This window comes from Protopterus annectens, chromosome 11.part0, assembly GCF_019279795.1.
Source record: "Protopterus annectens isolate FY-2018-M chromosome 11.part0, PAN1.0, whole genome shotgun sequence".
Classification (NCBI taxonomy): Eukaryota; Metazoa; Chordata; order Ceratodontiformes; family Protopteridae; genus Protopterus; species Protopterus annectens.
This window is the reverse complement of record NC_056745.1, coordinates 1,195,598,876-1,195,622,118: the sequence shown is the minus strand read 5'-3', so window position 1 is coordinate 1,195,622,118 and position 23,243 is coordinate 1,195,598,876. Positions and strand designations below refer to the sequence as shown.

The 23,243-nt window shown below is 39.2% G+C and overlaps 1 protein-coding gene across 1 annotated transcript in view; it reads right to left on the bottom strand.

The window, feature by feature from the left end:
* The window catches only part of LOC122814856 (chloride anion exchanger-like), a 526,231-nt gene that overhangs the window by 324,448 nt on the left and 178,540 nt on the right, over nt 1-23,243 (bottom strand). Inside the window, exon 4 of the mRNA XM_044087137.1 lies at nt 17,627-17,787. Within this exon, the coding sequence (XP_043943072.1) occupies nt 17,627-17,787 (161 nt within the window). The remainder of the gene's footprint in view (nt 1-17,626; nt 17,788-23,243) is intronic.

Genomic DNA, 23,243 nt, shown 5'->3' with positions numbered 1-23,243 from the left:
ATGATATAACTATCAATAAACCATAGCAAGCCTTCAAATAAATGAGGTACCACTTAAAAAGGCATTAATATGTATCTCAATAACTATAAAAGAAAACACTGATTGTCCTGTAACAATTTGTACAGACTACCTAAAGCCTTTTTGAGCAGAAATGTAGGCAATTAATGTATCCCATTGAAGTCAATGGAAAATAATACTGTAAGTTTTGGTATGTATTGTTGAAGAATGAAGCCCTGATAATGGTCCAGATAACTTGAGTCTGACTATTGGCTTTAACCCCCATGAAGAAAGATACTTATCTAGTGTAAAATCTAAATATTAAAAAAAATCTCTAGGCCAATTACAGTATATTATCCAAACATCAGCTAACATCTACTTCCAAAAAAGTGCAAACTAATATAACATCTGAATCTGAACTAAATCAAAGGTGACTGTGTTCAACAAAAAAAGAAGTCTGTTTTAAGCTTGCATTGCACTTTTTTTAATGTATTTTGCTTAATTGCTGCTTCATTTTTGCTGCTTTTGCTGCTGTGAATGTTTTTTTTTCCTGCACTTTGAATTTCTAGTACTACTGTACCTCATAGCACAGGTTAGATTCAGATTTGCTGAATCTAGGCTGTTTGGTATTACTTGAGCAGTAAAACCAGCCATCCTACGTTAAGAAGCCCGTCTTGCACCCTTGTGACAGAAGTATGTAGCCCAGGACCCATCTGAGTTAGGAATTGCTGTAAAAAGGCTCAGTTTTTGGGCTTTCTTATTGGTTAATTTGTGTTAAAACTGTTGAACTTTGCTTATTTTTAAGCCCTGCATTCAGGCATAGATGCACACCATGCTGCAGGGTTTAGCGCTGTCGTGTATAGATGCAAAGGCATAGAAACAAATTTTCCCTTGATATCTGCTAGAGAACCCTCCTTAGCTCCAATGTTTCTCTGTGCGCAATGCAGTTGCACATTGCTACCTATTGAGCAACTCAGTTGTGCATTCTGAGGCATTGACACAGTCTTCCACCCTTAACGCTCCACAGAACAGCTGCCTTTGTTAGTCTCACAAGCAAACCCTGGTCCATCTAGTCCATCCCCTCTAGTCACTACGACATATACTTGCCATAATGGATGGACAGTTTTCCACAATTTCTCCAGCCAACCTGATTGACTTGGGCATCCTGAGGCAATGTAGTAACTGCCTCATGTATACTGACAACTACTTCACTTGTAAAGCAAACAAACACAGCATGCAAGAGATGTGACTATACCATGAAATTAGAATCAGTCCTCTCACATAACAATATACAAGACAACCGATTGTCAGCACACACAACTCCCCTCTCACGCAAGATAAGGTCAAGACAGATAAGCCCACATACACGGAGGTATTCACTAAGAGCTTGTCAAAAGACCAGAGACCTCCCAAGTGCAAACAACATACACATATTGGCACGTGAACAGAATCCACCACTACACATAACAAAACACATATTAGTGTCTCAACAATTAAGCCCCTAAGGCAAAACACCTCAAAACCTAATGTTCTGGCCATAGGCAATTCAATAGTGAGACACAAATGTCCTCTTCACCAGACTGAACAAGGAGAAGGTCACGGTCAGCTGCCTGTCAGGTGCTAGGATCCATCAAATCATGCACACCCTCAAGTATTCAACAAGTACAGTTATGACTGTGTCATAGTACATCTTGGTGTGAATGACTTGAGATGTACCTCTCTGCACTATATGAACAGAGACATGACCAAACTCTCAGATTATGTGTCCCAGGTAGGTATGTCCCTAGCCCTAAGCAGAATTCTACCTTCATCTAGGATGATGCCACAATACAGACAAGAAATTATTGATTTCAATAATTGGCTTAGCTTCTGATATCACTCCAGGGGGATCCAGTACCTGTCTGCCTGGGAAGACATGGTAGACAGTCCATACTGCTTTGCCAGAGATGGCCTTCACCTGTCTCCTCAAGGCTTTCGGATACTGGCAAATATGCTTGGCTTCCCCATGGTGCTTTTTTAGACAATGTCCAAACAACAAAACTTCCAACATAAAGAAATCCACTAAGGACAAACTGAAGGTCATGCTGGTTAATGCTAGGAACTTAATCAGTAAACTGAACTCCCTGGAAGCACTCCTCACCTTGGAATATGCTGACATTTGTGCAGTCACTGAGACTTGGTTCAAGGCAGCTAAGAGCACCCCAGACATACAAGGCTACAAGGCTACAATGCATTTCACACATTCAGATCCCAAAAAGAGGATGAGGTGTATCCATCTTCATTAATTCCAAATACACCACAAGACTGGTGAAACAGTATGATCCTTTTGAGCTACTCCAGGTCCAATTAACTATAGGTAATACACCCCTCCACCTCATTGCTAGCTACGGGTCCTCTACCATGAACCAGGAGAAATACACCGTTTACCTGGACTTGCTAGAGCTGCTCAGTATACAGTCAAACACCTTGCTCATGTTAGATTTCAACTATCCTTCCATAAATTGGGCGATTTACATGAGAACAAACATGATTGCTATGAGGTTCCTGGACTTTGTTAATTCAAATGCCCTGAAGCGTTTGGTCCACACCCCCACAAGGGGCTCAAATGTCCTGGACCTAGTGCTCACCAGCATGGGGAGGTCACTGCACTACCCCTTGTGTGTTGCCCTCCCTGGTAAGATTAGACCATAAATCTGTCAGGTTTGAAGTAAAGATCAAAACTGACACCCCCCACAAGAGTAAAAAAATGAAAATTTTCTCCAAAGCAAACTATTGCCTACTAAGCAATGATATAAAATGTTTCAAAGCCCCACCCAACATAGCCAACAATGACTCCTATGCAGAGGAATACACAAATGCCCTATACAGCCATAAGCCTAACCAGCCTTATCTGCAAGGTCATGGGCCTTATCCACAAGGACTCAGTTGTACCCAACAGGAACAAAACCAGGCCTTCCTGAAAAAACAAGCCACCCTGGTGGACTGTAAGTATAAACAAGCTGTAAACAAAAGAAAGAAACTAATATCTAAGAACAGGGAGGAACCTACTCAAATGACTCAGTTGTACCCAACAGGAACAAAACCAGGCCTTCCTGAAAAAACAAGCCACCCTGGTGGCCTGTAAGCGTAAACAAGCTGTAAACAAAAGAAAGAAACTAATATCTAAGAACAGGAAGGAACCTACTCAACAGAGGACGAATACCTTCCACAGCTTGATCAAGGAAATCAGATATATTGTTAAGTCCTCTAAGGCTAGCTACAAGTCTAAATTAGCATCCCTAGCTAAAGACAATCATAAGACATTCTTTAGCTATGTCCAAAACCTAAAAGGTAATGCCCAGCTGTGTGTCAAACTTAAAGTGGACAGTACCACTCACACTGAAACTGAGGAAATTGCCAACTTGCTAGCCAACAAAGTTGGCAGTAACTTTACTAGCTTGTCCCCACCAGACATACCCCAAAGCATTCCTGATACCAGTCCTCTACCGACTATCTCCAAAGAACAGGTCATACAAGCACTCTCCAAGGCCAAAAACACAGCCTCTATGGGACCAGATAATATCTCATGCTGCTTACTAAGCAATCTAAAACAAGACCTAGTGGAACCCTCAGCAGTCTCTTTAACCATAGTCTGAGAACTGGCTTTGTCCCAGCAGAGTGGAGGACGGCAACAGTAATCCCCTTGCACAATGGGAGTCCATTAACTGACCCTGGGAACTATCAACCCATAAGCCTAACCAGCCTTATCTGCAAGGTCATGGAAAGAATCATCATGGGCCTTATTCACAAGGACAAAGGCAACCTTCAAACCCTTGACCCACCCCAGTTTGGTTTCATCAAAGGTAGATCTTGCTTATTAAACCTAGTGGGCTTCTTTGAGAATGTCACCAACATCCTGGATGAGGGCAAAACAGTACATACCACCTATCTTGATTTGCCCAAGGCCTTTGACATGATCCCCCATTCAGGTATCATACATAAACTCTCCCAGCTGGGGATTAACCCATAAATTATTAGATGGCTAGCAACCTGGCTCACCAACAAAACGCTCACTTTCAAAGTTGAGAAGTCCACCTCCACCAGTAGACCAATTACCAGTGGGGAATTGGTCTACAGTGCTGGGCCCTCTACTGTTTGGAATCTATTTCTCTGAAGTCCAGGTGAAGGTAGATGGCCTGTGGCTTACCATGCTTGCAGATGACTGTAATGTGGGTGCAATCATAGAGTCCGCCAACGATGTTAGCATATTACAGAAAGGGCTGACACAGACAAATGATTGCTGCCAAACTCACAGATTAAAAGCAAACACAAAAAAATGCCTCATTATCCCCTTTGGCAAAAAATAGCCCCTGCTAATTATGATATAGATGGCACCCGTCTAAGCTTAAATTCAGTGGTGTAAGACTTGGGAACACAGGTTGATAGCAATCTAAACTTTGATCACCATGTGCCAGTAGTGGTAAGAAAAGCATTCTATATTGCACATCTCATAAATAAGGGCATCACACCAATACCTGGGAGGTTTTAGCTCTGCTGTACTTGACCCTTATCAGACCACTAATTGAGTACAATGCTCCCTTCTGTATGTACCTCACCAGATACCTTCAGCAACTGGAGAGACCACAGAGCCTTCTAACCAAGAGAGTCCAAGGCCTCCAAAACATGACATACATGGAAAGACTGAAAGGCCTGTCATTGTACTCTCTATCATACACGCTGTTGAGAGGCCTACAGGGCAGTCCTGGATGTTGCCTTAATGGAAATGCTGCACTTCCGCAAATCAAATGGGACAAGAATAACTCACTCCAGGGATCTCAACCTCGCCTGTGACATTAACAGAACATACTGGAGAGACAGATATACCTCCCAGAGATTGCTACTCCTCTGGAATAAGCTCCCACTACATGTGAAGCAGACCTCCTCAAGGACCCTATTCAAGCACAACCTTGACAACTAGATGAGGGGGTGGCACTTTTGTCCTTCATGGACAGGGGCAGTTGGTGCTGATCACAGAATCGTTCTGTTAACAATGACTGCTTAACTATGGTCAATAAGGGTACATGGGTTATTACACGGGTAAGCTTGTAAAGGCCCTAGGGCCACTAACCTAGTAAAGGCCCTAGGGCCACTAACCTAGTAACTTCCTATGAACCTATGAACATACAAAACAACTGACAATATCTGCCATTGACTTCAGCGGTCAAAAAAGTAAAGTAATCAAACAGTCAGGAACCTGAAATACACACTGTCAACCAACACAGCACCCCTACTTAAATCAAACTCAACACATAAATACGGCAATAAAAAAGTTTAAAGAATAAGAAAAATGAATAAAAAGAATACTTAAACAAATCAGTCATTTAGATACACACACACACACACACACACACACACACACACACACACACACACACACACGTACACCAAACAAGTGTAACAAAAATACAATAATAAATGGCTTGCAATTTAGAACGTTAGTTTCATTTACTGAGTTGCATGTGTCACTTGCTAATACATGAATTCTGGAGGACATAAAAGAGATGAAAAGACCATAAAGTTAGCAATTATATACACAGTCTACCTGCACATATGGAAAGACTATACAAATATCAGCTGAATGTAGTTGCAGTTATATACAGCACACTGCACAGGCAGTAATCAGTCACTCTCTGCGACCTTTCTTTTTGTCTTATTTTCACAGCCCCTGATGGAGTAGTTACCAAGCATGGCTGGCACCCAAGAAGGCCAAATCTGGTTTGTCCCCGACCAGTAAGTGTATTATAATATTAAGAAGAGTATAAAGAAGTATCAATAAAATAGGATAAATGGAAAAGTTATTTAACCATACATTGCAACCTAAATACTGTTAATTTTTTCATAGGTACAGTTGGAAGAAGCTGTAAGGACGTACAGACCATGAGAGTTATGTTATTTCGTTCTAGAAATGCATATATTCAGCCATGGCAAAGGAAATGCAGCATTACAAAAACTGAATAATTTTGAATTGCTAGCATACCTGAAACTGAACCAACAGTTGTATTTACTGTTAAAATAATTAATTGTAGTCAGAAATGTCATTATAGCCAGTTTAAGACACCTGAGTTAAAATATCACTGTCTGATCTTATTTTTGTTTGTGAAATAAAGACATTTGCTGTTAAACACTTAGGAGTTATTTTATTGTTTCCCTTTTTATTTGTCTCTGTTTTCCTTTTTCCTAACCATTTTCCCTGCAAATCCAATAGAACCTGAGACACATTGATCCCATTCAACCCAGGTGCGAGACAAATTGCCACTTCCCCCTGCCTATCTGGGGACTGCTTCACAAGGTAGGAGTAGTAGATTCATCCCAGTGGGCAACCCAGTGCATGGCAATCTGGAAAGTCACCATCTTGAGTTTCAGGGCCTGTTGGAGTTGCTGGCTAAGTAGATGGTGGAGAGGGAATGGGGTGGCATGAGCATCTTCTTCAGTGTGTGCAAGACTTATACATACTGAGATTATTGTGTGTCAGAATATTTTTTTTTTCTGAGCTACAGTAATCACAGAGTTGGTATATATAAGTAGCAGGAATGTGAGGGTGCAACCCTGCATATTTAGGGGTGATCTTGAACTTTTTATATATAAATAGCCAAGAAGGGGGAAGTGCAGTCTCCCACACTGGAGGATTCAGGGGGAGTTGTTTGCCTCCTGTATAAATAACTTTGAAGAAGAACATCACTTGCCAACATTTGCTGTTCTCCTTTAGGTTTGCCATTTCCCCACTGTATTTCCAGGATTAACAATTGCAGGTCTCAGAATTAATACAGGGGACCAGTTTGTGATGTCTGGTTGCACCACTTAGCATGAAACGTATTCCTCAAACTTACAGTATTAAAAATGTATTAATTACACAACATACCCAAAACATGCTGCACACTGTGCATGAGGGAGTATATACTGCATCCCGAGTTAATGTCATCTCTGACATAGTATACTTCTTTCGGCCATTCAGTCTCCGAGCTTCAGGAATCACTGTAGTGAGTACCAACATTTCATATGGTTACCATTGTTTTACCAGTTGCTTTGTTTAATTATGGGAGTTGTATTTTACCTAAACTTTTATTCTGTAGCCTTTTGATGTTTTTTTACTGTGTGCATAGTTAGTGTAATCAAGGATTTCTCTGTAGTGCACTTATGTTTGTGGGTCTAATTGTCTTAGGCATGAGTATTGAACTTATTTAATACACACCTGGCTGGTGCTGCTCTTGTTCCAGTAATGCAACAATTGTACAAATATAGATACACCTACATGTGATATCTGTGCAGCTCAGTGGAGGCCTGTGATATGGCAGAGTTGTGCACTTTAGTAACATTAATTGCAGTGTAAAAGCCCATATGTGACCCAAATGTGAACTGATATGCAGGAATGTGTAGTGAAGCAAAAATTCTAAAAAATCTTTCTGAACCGTGATGTCCCTTGATCTCTTCTAGCATTGTCCCAAACCAAGGTCCAAAGTATGCACAGCTCTGTGCTTCGAAAACACACACACGCACGCACACACATACTCACACACACACACACACACACACACACACACACACACACACACACACACACACACACACACACACACACACACACACACACACACACACACACACACACACACACACACACGCATGCATGCACACATGCACGCACACACGCATGCACACACACTCACACACACACACGCACTCACACACACACACACACACACACACACACACACACACACACACACACACACACACACACACACATATGGTTGCAGTGCAGTTGATTGACACTTATTTATGCAGTCCAAATGAACTGCTGTACATGAGCAACAGGGTATTTAGTCTAATGCTTGCTTGGGATACTTATGGAAAGATAAGTGGTAGGGCTGGGAGTTTGTGTGCAAGTGTGTGACTTTTAGCGTTAGGGTAAGGGTTAGGTAGGGGGATAGATTTTGTGTGTGTGATTGTGAATGTTTAGGGTTAGGGTTAGGTTAGGGGATAGATTTAGTTTGTGTCTGTGTGTGTGCATGTTGAGTGTCTGAGATGTATTGTGTAGTGATATGGGAAGGGCTTTTTGCAGGTAAGCTGCACCTAGGGTTAGGGTTAGGTTTAGGGTTAGGCAAAACCTCCTACTCCAGCTTAGTAATGTGTGCTAACCCTGCCCCTGCCCCTAACCCTAACTAAAAAAGCTACCACTATTCATACAAATTCAGGTTATGAGTAGTACATCAGAAAAGGAAATGTATTTCCTTTTTCTATGTACTGTGTGTCACTGTTTTGTGGTTTTCATATAATGAATCGTCAATAATGTTTTCTTTTTATATTTTGTACATCGATCATTTAACATGTCAACCATTCATTACATAATCCTATATACATATATAGCTTCAGTATAGTTGATTGACATGAATTCTGAATGAATGCATGTTGCATGTGGTAAAGTAATTGAATGAAAAGCAATTCAAAATGTGTTAAGGAAAGACCTGTAGAGCTTTTAACATCTTTGTGCATGATTGCTGGATAAAGGTAAAAGTATTGCAGTGGAAAAAGGCTTAGAAATTTAGGAGAGATTGCCACCTCACAGCAAGAGGCTCTCCTGTTTAATCCTTGGCTAGGATGCCTTCTGTGCGGAGTCTGCATGTCCTCCCTGTGGTCATGTGGGTTTCCTCCGGGTGCTCCGGTTTCCTCTCACATACCAAAGACATGCAGTAGGTGGATTGGACACTCTAAATTGGCCCTAGGTGTGAGTGTATGCATATGTGTGTGCCTTCTGTGGAAGGCTGGGCGCCGGGCTGGCAACTTGACACTGTAAAAACTTCACTGCCAATCATGAGCGGACAGATGATCCACTGTGGTGACCCCTAACCAGGAAAAGCTGAAAGAAGAAGAAGCTGGCTTCAGAGATTTTGATGAGGGATCTCAACTTTTTGTTGAGGCTAATAAGGGAGCTTTTCCAGTGTTGGGACATCGCCTTTTTCTGCAACAGTTTCTTCCTTATGTTGTAGAGTTTATTAATGGCAGGGGACTAACAGATTGGCTTCCTTTTTTTGGAGGAGAACATTTTGGTTCTGTTGGGTATGGCTAGTTCCATGTATTTATGTATGTGTTTGTACAGTGCATTGGTGTATGTTTCGGTAGTCATGCATATATTTTCCATTGACATGGGTGCTGTGAAATTAGCCACCTCTGTTTCTAGGAACCCAAAGTCAGCTTTGGAGAAGTTTTTCATGGTGGTTACCATTGCAGGGGGTGTGGATGAGATGTGGATTTCCATGATGATTAGTTTGTGGTCGGATCTAACCTGGGAAGAATTGACTACTGGTATAGAGCAACAGTTGCCCATGTTAGTAATAACCAGGTCAAGGATGTTACTTCCTCTAGTGGGCTTAAGAATGAGCTGGTCCAGGGCATTGGAACTGATGAATTCCATGAAGCATTGGGTCAGTGTATTGGTGCATGAGTAGTTTTCCCAGTTGACGGAGAGGTAGTTGAAGTCTCCTAGTATGAGAGTGTTGGGTTGGACCCTAATAGTTTCCAGGGTGCTTAGGAATGTGGAATGAGAGTCTTGGGACATGGTTGGGGACCTATAGCAGGCTACGATCTGATTTGTCATCTTACTCAATGTTAGTTGTACCTGAAATATATCAGATGTGTTATGCTGAGCTACTAGTCTGGAGGTGTCCTTTATGAATATGGAAACACCACCACCTTTGGAGCTTTGGTCCATGTTCTTGGGCCAAAAGGTGTGGAATGAGTTATAGCCTGGAAATGCAGGGGTGCATCCTACTTCTTTAAACTAGGTCTCCGTTACAGCACAAATGTCGATGTTCTCCATTTTGAGGAGTGCTTCGAACAAGTGCATCTTGAGATTTAGACTTCTAGGATTGAGCAGCATGACCCTCAGATTGCATTTATTTATAGCTGTTACGATGGTAATTTGGTCTTTGGAACATCGCCTAAAAAGGCACTATAGGGGTGGCAAGAGCCTTAGCCACTATCCGGAAACCCAGGGGTGACAGATGCAGGCCATCTCTGGCAAATCATCGAGGTCTGTCAATCATGTCATCCCAAGCAGACAGATACTGGATCCCCTTAGAATGACACCAGAAACTTAGCCAATTGTTGAACTCAATCATTTTCTGCTTGTACTGCGGTATCATTCTGGGCGAAAGTAGGATGCTGCTCAGGGCTAGGGTCATACCTGCCTGGGCCACATAATCCAAGAGCTCCTCCATGTTTCTTTTCATGTAGTCCAGGAAGGTGCATCTCAAGTCATTCACATCCACATGGAAGTGACAGAGTCATATTTGTACTTGTTGTGGAGTGACCTGAGCACGTGTGTTATGTGTCGGATTCTGGTACCTTATAGACAGCTGACTGTTAGTTTCCCCTTATTCAACCTAGTGAGTGGGACATCAGTGTGCCTCACTATCGAGTCACCTATGATTAGTGTATTGGACAAATGTTTTGCCTTAGAGGCTTAGGTTGATGGGCGCACTGTACCTCCAAACTCCACAATCCTGAAGAAGTCTTTTTAGTAGGGGAGAAAGCGCTAAACCAGTGTGTGTTTATGTGAATAAAGCTGCCATTGGTTCTGACAAGCTGGTGTGAAGAGTTTTTGAGAGGCACACCGTGTAGGTCAGCTATGTGTCTTGTGGTTTGTGCTGTGTTGTGGTGGTCAAGTGTGTTTCTGCCTTGGAGGTCTCTGCTGTTTGGGTACATTTCTACTGAAAGCCTCCATGAAAGTGGGTCTGTGGTTTGTGTTTTTATGTGAGAGCTGTGATGGTAGGTGTTCTGGAGGGCTATGTGTTGCATATGGTGTGGTGCAGGTGTTGACCTTCTCCTCTTGACCAACTATTCCAGTCTTGGTTTGAGAGAGCATGGCTTCCACTTTGGATATATAAGTGCATCTCTCACAAGTCTGAGTGCTGGAAGCTAAGAGGAGAGGGTTGTCTGTGTACATGAGGCAATTGCTACACTGCTTCAGAATGCCCAAGTTCACCAGGTTAATAGGAGAAAGCACAGGGAACTGACCTTTAGACATACCAGAAAACATATATAACCGATATATCTTGAAAGACCACTTTATAACTCAGATTGTGTGAAATATATTGATTTTATATGAAATAATTTCATTTTAGTTTGTTTGGGTATTTATTTCCTTTTTGCTGTCTATTTATTGCTTTCTTGGATTGCACACCACACCACTGAGCAACTATTTCCCTTCTTTTAAGTGGCATATTTCCTTGTTAAGTTGTCATTTATAAATAATAAATGCAAGTTGAGATGACAAGGCATCTCTGAACCTAGTCACTGACACATTTTGCCAAAATCTGCACTAATAAAGTCCACAGCCAATATATTTAACTGGATTGATGACAATGATTGTATGCCCCATTGACTGGTGATCTTTAAGCTTCCCTGTTATACAGCCAGTGTTTTTCCATTTGTCTCACTTGGAAACATTTTGCATAAGATTGTTCATTTTGTGTCTCTGAAACAGGTCTTAGTACAACTCACAAGTCCCAGTGACACCGCCAATAATGCTACCTACACTTTTAGGTGAAATCTTTGTGAGATGCATAATCTGCATTAGAAGCCATATGATAAAGCCTAGTGGAAGTTAATGCTTGCCTTACATTACAATAAGCCTGTTTAGACTGCTCTTTTAAGCACATCACCTCCATTCTAACTTCTTTTTTCACTTTTTTACTATTCCAGGCACTTCTGAATGTCTCTGTGGATTTTCTCTCAGCCATCTAGTGTGGTATACCATTTCACAGGAATATAGTCCTCTTTATGAAAAAGTATTTTTGGAGATCCAGGAAGTAATTAATCCCTACAATTGCTTCATATGCCTTCAGAATGACCCCTACACATCTCCTAAACATCATCATTTGCACCCCTCCTATGCCTCCTCCTGTCTCTTCTGGTCTCAGGTGAGAAAAGCTCTAGCTGCTGTGTCTTTTGGTTCATAGGTTCCTAAGTTCATATCTGTATACAAGGCTAACAACCACTGGGGCTTTTATACGCCTAGCCAAGCATCCCAAATGTATCCTGCAAGTTTATGTGCCGGCCTTTGTAAGTCTCGTCAAACTCCCCAAATGTCTCTCACAAGTTTATGTGCCTTAGAGGTTATTTTAAAGAATATATGCAATCCAGGGCAAGACTTACAGGCTGCATCTGTCCATCAGAGACATATTTGCTAGACTCAGAGTATATTTCCGATTTCTCATCCACTGGTCGAGCTTTCTCATGAACAAGGTTAGGGAAGACCTCTACTTCACATGGATGGGAATCCTGATCCACAGAAGAGGAATTCTCTGAGACACATACCTGTCCCTCCAACATGTCCTATCTATGTTGCAAGTAAAGTTTAAATCCCTATATCAAGTAATTCTGATGCTATTCATTTTGCAGATGTGCAAAAGGTCCATCAGATTGGGATCCATGGATGTCTTTTATGCCAGGCATAGATCACCTCTCAACAGTTTGTAGGAAACAGAATACAGAGATAGGGCTTTGAGGTGATCTGCATAGGACATGCTGTCTACCACTTGCATTATTTTGTGAGGAACCTCTGTGGACATTACAGTTGTTGCTTGTGCCTGGTCAGGTAAATATGGAATGGATCATTGAACTCAATGATGGACCTAATAAGGGATAGATACAGTAGAATGATAACTTCCTTGGACCCAGATGCCATGCCCTTGTTCATAAGTTGAGTGACATATTGGTCAAAAGTCAGGTTATTATCTAGATACATACCCAAATCCCTGACTACTGGCTCTACTCTTTGGGATCTATTATCGACAAGGTAATTTCTTAGGGTGGCCTAGTCATTTGTCCATGTCAATCCTTCCTGTAGGATGTTAGTATCTTGATGGTCCTAGATGAGTTTCCTAAGGCCAAAACGTTGAGGGGTTGTATTCTTATCTATCATAATGTTTGTCCATGGCTCTCTCCATTCAACGTTTCCTCCCAATCACCTTGGCACCCTTCCCAGGCTTTCCTTTGTGAAGACTAAATCAACACATTCATTTAGTAGTTCCGCTTTTTCTTAGACTTCTGTGATTACCCTTATATATTTACTCCATCCGGTCAATTTAGTGCCCCCTCCCCCACATACACATCCTAGAGGAAAGGAAAAAGGAATGCCAGGGCACTGCATACATTTTAAAGGAATCTCAGCTCCCAAGTGACGACATTGTTCAGGACCACTCATGCCATGCAGCTTTTTGTGGGGACATGAATTGAACCCTCTGGGACAAGATCAAAGCTGCAGTACAGGGGATCATTTAAAAAAGGAGTAGGAGGGCATACGGTACCTTTTAGAGTGACTATTGATTCAGTGGGCAGGAAATTAGTGGATCAAGTGATTCAAGCAGTCCTTATCAAGTCTAAAGCAAAGTATCTAAGTAAATGTCAATTTATATCTGTGCGCTGCTTTTGTACACTGTTCTCTGTCACGATTAGTTTATCTATCAGTGAAAATCTACACACTTCAAGACAGAAATTATTCCTACTTGATTTACAAGTGTTTATACTACATATTAATGGCCTTGGACTATGCCTGTGCACTTCTTTGTTAAATTGCATCTCAGTATTCCCAATCCCATACTGTTCCACAACAATTTATTTTTCAACATTTAATGCAACAAAACCACAGACAGTTAGATAACAACTGTGGTTGTAGGAAAATCATTTGAACCTCTGATTTATGTCAGCCAGACAACTATGGCAATGAAATGCAGAATAAAATTATTAGCATATTGCTTAAAATAAAACAGAGAACCAGCCTGGTATTTGAAATAAATTACTACATCTAAAACAACTTCGGAAATACATCTGTCATTTTACATTCTAAAACTTAATGACAGCTAAAAGAAACTGACATATAAACATTTGTTCCTTAGCTATGCTGTATCTCAAATAACTTTCTCTAAATACAAGAGCAAGGTGGGGAAATAAATATTTGTTTTTAAATAAAACATACAAAGACAGATGAAACATAAACAAGCATTTTTTCATTAAGGGATCTCATGTAGAGCACACAGCTGTATACTAAACTTATATGTTATACTACATCCTGGTCAAATTTCCAACAAATGGATGATCGGAGCACTGAGGGACCCTAGGGGCAAAATCATCTTAGTGGTACAATATCATGCCCCATCCACAGTTGCCATTCTTATTTCTCTGAGTAGTAAATGGTCTGGTTATCTGCAAGTATTCTTACCAACCTGCTTGTTCTCTGTGAAAACTTGAATATGATCTGCAGAATCTGTTGGTGCATTTTCAAAACACAGTTATATCTTATTCTGGTTGCTGTGCCCACAGGTCACTATACTAGAAAACATGTCATAGCCATACCTCTCATCCCCTTAGAGCAAGAAATCTGGTCAAAGCCATAAATAAAAGTGGGGCAAAGGTCCAAAAATATGGACAATTTTTAAATATTGCTCTTACAAACTTAGAAAGTTGATAGAATATCAGGTTTTGCATTAGCATGAATTTTCTGAAGGGTATGAAGTCAGTAACTCAAATGTCTGTCATTATTTTCTAACTTCAATATTTAATGATTTACCACTATTTTGCCAGAAAACCACAATTTTATGAAAAACAGGTCAAAAATATGATGCCAAAATCTGGGCATTCTGTGAAAATCTCTACAGTTGAGAGGTATGGTCATAGCTGTAGAACACTGTGCCCTGGTTCGCATCCTGGTGGCATTGTAGAGTTAATTCTAATTTTCATGCATGAGAATCTTTCAAAGAAATTCACACTTTCACATTTTGTTCCACTGGTAGCTCTTGGTTCTGTTTCTATAGGCAAGCATAGTACATTCTCTCTCTGTCACCAGGAATTCAGATGCAACTTTCCTGTGACTTTCCATCAAAATGAGGAAACCTGATAAATACATCCCACTAATATAAACTATCCATTTATAGAACAAAGATAAGTAATATGATAGGTGTTTTGTACCACAATCCAGGAGATGCAGATTGGCATACTGGTAACTAAAAGGTCATGGCTGCTAATGAAAACTCTTTGTAAAATAATGAACACAGCTAAGGCTTCACATAAGGATTTTGTAATAAAAAATCCTTATGTTAATATCCAACTAACATACAAAGAGAGCCTTAACCTATGGCACCATTTTATGTGCTGTTCTCTGACAAATAGAAGTGTGAAGAAATTCTTACGTCAATTTGTAGCACAGAAAAAAATTATCACAATAAGCTATTTTCAATGAGCATATGTAATATACTATGTGCGATGCTTTTAAAAACACTCACTGGAACGCTTCTGGTAAAAATTTTATGAATCCCTGTAAGAAAACAGGGCTATGTAATGTTGCAACAACATTGCAACATTCATAATCTAGTTTGCAAAATCAAATATCAGTACCATTACAGCCACTCTGTTTTGGTCCATAGTAACCCCCTTAAATTCTTTCCCTCTCATACTGAACTTTAGGATGTCCATAGAAAAAAAAAACTTTAGCACTTCAGGCCACAAAGTGTAACAAATGCTTACTACTGAATTATTCTTTTGTACACATTAACTTTTTATTGTAGACACACCAATGGGGTTTAAACATGCAAAACAATAACGTAGTTAACTTATCATTAGCAAAGTCACATCAGACACAGCCACCTCATCACAAAACATTACCACATACTTTGGCCACAAGTTCACACCACTTGATGTTCTCCACCAACCAGCCGTTGTGCTGTTATTTTGTGCCCAAGCCTGAAACAAATCCTGGAGCTGCAACTGCTATGCCCACTGAATTAACTTACTTATTGGATACTTAGATAACACTCTGGGTAGATACACTGAAGAGATGCTTGTAGATTCATTATTATCTACAGTCTGTTGTTGTATTGATTATAAATTTATTTTAACTCTTTTTTAATTTCTAGTTGCTCATAGAACAAACCGTGATATAACCAAATCATCAACCAATGAAAATCATAGTAAAATGTAGAATAAAATAGCTTCTGTATCACAGATGTGGGAATGGAGTCGAGATCTGATATAGCATTGCTGGAAGAAAAAGTCCAAGTCCTCACTGTCAATATCCAGAGGAATGCAGCCCAGATGCATTAGGGCAGACATTAAGTTCAAGGGATGAACGTGGTCAACTGATGTATCAGTCAGAATAATAACACCCATGCACATAATACCACAAATAAGGTGCTGATTCACAGTTGGAAGAAAGTAAAAGAAAAAAGGCACACCAAAATCCATTAATTTCTTCCATTATTATTTCAATGTAAGCTTTTGCCAACAGGCATTATGGTCTGATGACACCTGCTGATGAAATCTCCAAAAGTAACATTACAGAGGAGTATATAGATTTAGGGATGCTCAGATATGAGCAGGTAATATTTGAGACCATCTATCATTAAGCCTTAAGGGCTAAACAACCATAAAGACAGAAAAAGAAAAGCTGGCATCAGCAATAAGACAGACTTAGTCAAGGAGGAGATGCAGAGTAAGTTAAAGAAATAAAAACATAACACAAAGGGCCAAATGAAATATAAACAGTCATCAGATAAAGAGGAAAACTATAAAATAATGAATGACCAAACAACTTGGGATGGGCATGAACTACTTTATAAAAGAAGCTCTCTCAGGTGAGCACTTAGCATCACGCTCATACCAACTTCTGCAGTTCCCAAAATGTTTACATAGTGCAGAGTCTTGGGGGGGGGCATCAATGATTCAATGCACAGAAATTGCAGCAATTGTCTGGACTGGATTTAATATTATTGACAATAACTCTGTAAGAAGGCTCTGAGCATGACATTTGAATATGTTTTTATCAGCTCAAGAAACAGTGAAGATAGGCAGGGTGCGTATTACAGACTGAATGACAAATCACCAGAAAGAGAGGATGAGATGCTTAAACAAATGAAACTTTTGTTTTGTGAGTGTGTGTGTGTGTGTGTGTGTGTGTGTGTGTGTGTGTGTGTGTGTGTGTGTGTGTGTGTGTGTGTGTGTCTGTCCGTCTCTTTTTCTCTCAGATGAGGATAGTGAAGAAGGGCGAAGAGTGTGTGACAGAAAAAAACAAACTCTGGTGCTGAAAGAATTAACTGAGCTTTGCAGACTGTGAAAAAGAACACAAAGAATGGATGGGGTGGTACATATTAAATAGCTGTAAAATGCCTCTCTTATAAAATGATAAAGTTACACAGATTATGATGATAAATAGCTGGATAATAATAAGCAGGTGGATGGCGGGATTTCAGTTTCCAGATATCATGCAAAACAACTTATTACAGGAGAGTATTTGTATAAGATTGAGATGTTTAGTTATAAACTAACCAGTGCTTTATTAACGCAAGATTAGATACTTTACAGCTACTACCTAGTAGTAGAAATTTGCAGTATAAGAAAAATGTTGGCATAATACTTGACCAGCAGTTAACTATGTGAAAGCAATGCAGGTTAAAAAGTAAATACAATCATTAAATAAAATAAAATGCTTTTCAGGGAATACATAAATGTGCTTTCCACATGTATCAACCAGTATATAACTAATTTTCCTAAAAAAAAAAACCTTTTAAATTCTATAGCCAATATGTTGATAACTGCTAACCTGAAAAATGCCAGCAAGTAGTGTTACAGAAACGGCCACCATGACTTGTTTTTCTGCTGTTGTTAATCCTTCAGGAAAGGTACCGTTACTGCGATCAGGACCCTCAGAAACTAATCGATTAACTGCTGTTCCCACCATCAAACTCAGCACTGGAAAGGGACCTAATTAATTAAAAGGAAAGCAATACAGAATGATGAGTGCAGTTTCACGTTTACTTCTTTATTTCCCATTTGTAAACTGAGTAGTAAGCTGGTCTACTGAACTAAATACTTGAAGGTACAACAAAATGCACTGATTTACAAAATATGTACATGCAAAGACACAAATAAGTATATAAAGCATACATAATGTCAAAATAAGTGCAAAGAGAAAATGGGAGAAGCAGACAATGTGTGTGGTTAAGTCATAGTAAAATGATTTTTATACAAAGTATATTTAGTAGAGACAACAATGTTTCTATTTACAGATTTTTTTAACTGGGCTTAATGACTAACTGGAAAAAGTAGGGGCTGTTATAAAGAGTCTTATTATGGTATACATGGGAAGCAATGCATTGATTTAGCCTGGGTCCTGAAGGCAACTGCATTTCAGTTCATTAACCCAATGTTCATATAGTACAGTTTTGAAGTTCTGCAGTCTGACTTTTTCTAAATTTATTTGAGACGCAGTTTCAAATTGCAGCACCTAGTTTGGAAAAAGCTGTTTCTTCTATGGTTGTTTTGAATTCTGGTTTGGTCGTAGCAAGGAAATCACCATGACTGCTATGAAGATTCCATTTAGGTTCTCTGACAGAGTGCAGTCTTTTCAGAGGTGAGCAGTAATCAAGATACAGAATCTTGAATATAAAAGTATTGATGAGAAATGAAGCGCAGTTTGTGATGTGGAGCCAGATAAAATAATTCAGGAAAGTCACAAGGTATGTGTTGTTATCAGCCTGGAGTACAAATCTGCATATTTTATTTTCAACAATCTGTGAATGTTTTGGGAAGATTCCAGGCATAAGAGTAGAAGTGCATATTCTAATTTAGGCATTAGTACATTTCTAGCAATAGCTAACCATGAAGAAGTAGAAAGAAGATGGGAGATGCAACAGCAAAGTTTGAGTTACTAAGAAACTTTGGCTCTAATGTTATTGGCATTTAGTGAAAAGGTGAGAAAGGGGTCAGGAATTAGCCCAAGATATATTTGTTGAATGGCATTTAATAAGTGGCATGTACTGGAGTCAAGCTTTAGTTGGAGAGCAAAAAGCATCACACTGGTTTAATTTTAGATGAGTTGTAATTTGCTATTTTGGAGCAATGCATAATGCAAAGTCAACTAACTCTGTAGATTTGACTGAAGGGAGAGATAAGTATTGTTGGATTTCAGTAAGCAGATGTCATCAACACAACGTCTGGTAGCTCAAAAGTAAGGTCATTAATAAATAAAGAGAAGGGCAGAGGTCCTAACACTGAACATTATGGTACACCTGTATTAACTGTTCCCATTTCAGGGAATGAGTTATTATAGTAAGTTTAGACGGTTTTGCCTTCTAGATAGTTTTTAAAAATACTATGGCATTTTAATCAAAACTGAGTCTGAATATTTTTTGAAGAATTAAGTTGGGATTAAACAGTCTTAAATGTATAGTTTATATCAATAAAGATGCCAGCAAAGGCGATTACATTATCCATGCTGTTATACATGGTGTTAGTTACTGATAGCAAGGCAGTTGTAGTGTTAAAGGCATTTCTAAAGCTGTGTCGTTGATCCCAGAGAAGACTGTAGTTATTTATGTGTGTTAAGAGTTGTTGCTGCAGGAGATTTTCAAAGATTTTAGCTAGAGTACATAGGTTATAGATGTGCCTGACATTTTAAGTGCAGATGGAGAGGACATTTTCAGGAAGGGAAACATGAAGGAGGTCTGAAGACTGAGGGGACTAATCCAGAGATGAGAGAAAGGTCACATATGTGTGTAAATGGGCTAGCAGCATTTCATATGCCAGTTTAAGGAATATATTCAGTGGTATAATATACAGTGTTTGTACCATTTAATCAATCCAGCATTTGAATTGTTAATAAAAGTAGACATTCAGATGTGTCAAAAGACAAAATATTAAGGAGCATGACAGTAATACATTCCTTACATTTAAGTACTTTCTCTAAACAAGAGACACACTGAACTTGCAGTAACTATTTCAAGTTTGTTGTTAATTGCTTCTACCCTATATTTTTCTCTCCATCAGTCTACCCTTTCCCCATATTATATTATTCCCAATTATAGTAAGGTATATTTGTTCTAGATGTTCTCTTGTCTGTTGGCATCTCTACAGATAGAATGCTGTTGTGTAAGTTCTTGTGTCTGACCCTGCACTTACAGAAAATGTAGTAATTTTCTTTTCTAACAACAGAGAATGAATGTTGTAGAATATAGTCATCATCATTTTAAATTAAATGGATTTCCCTTTCATCTGTCAACAGCAGATAAGCAGTTATCAGCTTGCCCCATTCTGTTATAGTGTTGATCAGTGCTCAGGTAATCTGTCCATAATCCAGTTTAGTTTTAGGTGTTGCTAGGAGTCAGGTTTCACTGAAATTAATACTTGTTGAGTTAATTATGTATTCAGCTAGGAGTCAGGTTTCACTGAAATGAGTACTTGTTGAGTTAATTATGTATTCAGCTAGGAGTCAGGTTTCACTGAAATGAATATTTGTTGAGTTAATTATGTATTCAGCTAGGAGTCAGGTTTCACTGAAATGAATACTCGTTGAGTTAATTAGGTAGACATCTTACTGTTTTGCATGTTTTTAATATCAGGCTTAATTCTAAAGAGTTGTGTTTATGTACAGCTGTACCTGTTTACTCACTGACAGATGCTAATTTATGTATATTGATTGGGCAAGTCCCACTCAGTATGATATCCTTTCAGGGCAGGCCTGACTGATATGATACATGTGTATATGCTGAAGTATCAAAGTGGTCAAGCACTGAAACACAGGTAATTAATGCCTACAATTTGAAAATGCACTGACTGAAAAATCCAACACATTAAAGCAACAAACAATCACAAAATGAAAACAAACAGTTTCCTCTTGCAATCGGTTAACCAAAACCCTACAAATAAAATTCAGACATGCTTTGTCTGAATGGTGGTTGAGTTATGGAAAGGGTTCTTCTAAGATGAAGTACAGAGTTTGGGTTAGGGCCAGGGTAGGATTATGGTTAGGGCTAGCACACATTAGTACAGATGAACAGCACCACCTTACTAATGTGTGCTAACCCTAATTCTGCCCCTAATCACTTTACTTACAAAAACCCTTTCTGTAGTATTAGCACTACGCAAGACACTCAGGCACATGTCACACACATGACTACACCTCCACAACTCTAAATCTATCCCCTTCCCTAACCTGCAACCACACACACACACACGCACGTGCGTGCGTGCACACACACACACACACACACACACACACACACACACACACACACACACACACACACACACACACACACACACACACACGCATGCACTCTCTCTCTCTCTCACCCCACTACTGAAACTTTCAGTTTATTCAAAGGGTTGGGCATTAAAAATGCAAAACCACACTTAACCTTTCCCCTATACATTCAGTCGTCCTCTTTTCAAAATCTTCAGTCCTCAGAAAAAGAGTACTATTTAGAATTTGTGAAGTACTTCACTCTGTCAACAAACTGATGATTCAACAACATGAAGTGAATCTAGTATTCATACTGACTAAGGGTAACTTGGATAGGTCTTGTGGGGAAATTACCCTATTCCTTTTTTTTCATAAATACTATATAGTCTTTTGTATCTGCCTAAGACACCACCATCTCAGACAGAAACTCAGTTTAGCATCTTACGCAAAGGAAAGCACCTCAGGAGTACAGCTCCCATTTATGCTGTACTAGAGTATAAGTACTGGAAAATGAATCCAAACACCAGGTGTGAGAATAGAACTCATAACCCGCTCATGTTCCTAGCCACAGACATGAGTATGCTACCAGGTGAGACACAGGCATTGCTAATAATCTAAAAGTTAACAGTAGTTGTGAACAATGAACAGGAAAAGAGAATGCCATGTAAGAATGAGACTGAACTTCAAATGAAAAATATTTGGGCCATAAATATATTGTTGCAGTGTAGTGGGATGATGCTGCCACTGCAGCTCTTTTAAATAAGTAATTTTAGTGACAGTAAGGGATAGAGAAATAGATGAGTGAAAGGGATGAACTGCTCAAGATGTGGGATGCCAAGGTGGGTTTGAATCCCATGGACAGGAAATGGATGTTCAATTTTTAAAAATATAGATTTTTAAAAAACATAATTAGACTTAGCAGTTTCATTCACTTTCACTAGAGTGAACTGTTTTGGGAAATGAATGAATGAATAATAGCTTTGAAACAGAGAGAAGGAAGTATAAAACACAAGTTAGTGACTAGAATCTAAAAGCATTTGTCACAGATGAAAACATGTTGAGCATAAAACAGAAGTATTTGCAGGTAAGTAATAGCTTTTACACAATGATGGAAGGAAGGTACATTTATAGCATTTGACTTTTAAATCATAATTAGGTAAACCAGTCATAAGACATAACAAGGTGAAGTCAGGAGAAGGGAAAGGAAAACTGAGATTGTTACTTAAGCAGCAAAAATGTAAGTGAATAACAATGTGATTATAGCAAGCTAAAAAAAGATAAAAGGTACAATCTCTATATGTTGAAGACAGGTAGATATGCACAAAAGAGAAGTCAGAATATGTTAGTCATCTCTGCATGGCAGTGTTTATCACTGGCATTACCGGTGTCACTGTTATCACTGGCATTACCGGTGTCACTGTTCATGGTGTGGAATCGAGTATATCAGTGAAATAACAGGAAAACAGTAATGTATATAAAATGGCACGTGCAAAGAGAACTGGTGAAAGTACTTAACATATGCATGTTTAAAACTAGAAAAAGTGGAAATTTGTACAGAAAACTTAAATGTATAGCCTATAATAAGTGGTTTGCACATAGTTTTTCATTAGCTTACATTAGAATGATGCCTCACTTCATCTGCAAAAGTTTAAAAAATATGCCAAGGCATATTTTACCTGAATTAAGCAATAATCTATGACTGTGTGTGGGTATGTCAGGATTTACCCATGGTATTAAACAAAGCCAACCATGGGTAAATCGTGATATACCCACACATAGAATTGGATTACTGCTATTATATAATAACATTATTTAAGAAAGAAACTGTTTACCTTTCTTAAATAATGTGTTTTTATAATGGTGCCTTAGTCTCCTTCCACATTGTCTTCTCTCTGCACACATATTACCCATGCATAATGGACTTACATTCCCATGCTTGCACAGTACATCAGCACAAGAAAAACAATTGAAAAAGGAGCATCCCTGTTGCATTTTTTAACTATTTAAAAACAACAGAACATTTTATGAGGGTCATTAGAAAAATATGAGGATAATTAGGTATGTTTCAATTTCTTTAATTTTGCAGAACATACCTGATTTTATTCATATTTGGTGTGTCCTCGGTATAAAATGCTGTTATCCATCATATACTAATAGAAGGTCTGGCTGGTGAGTGGCACTTTAGCGGCCAGATGTT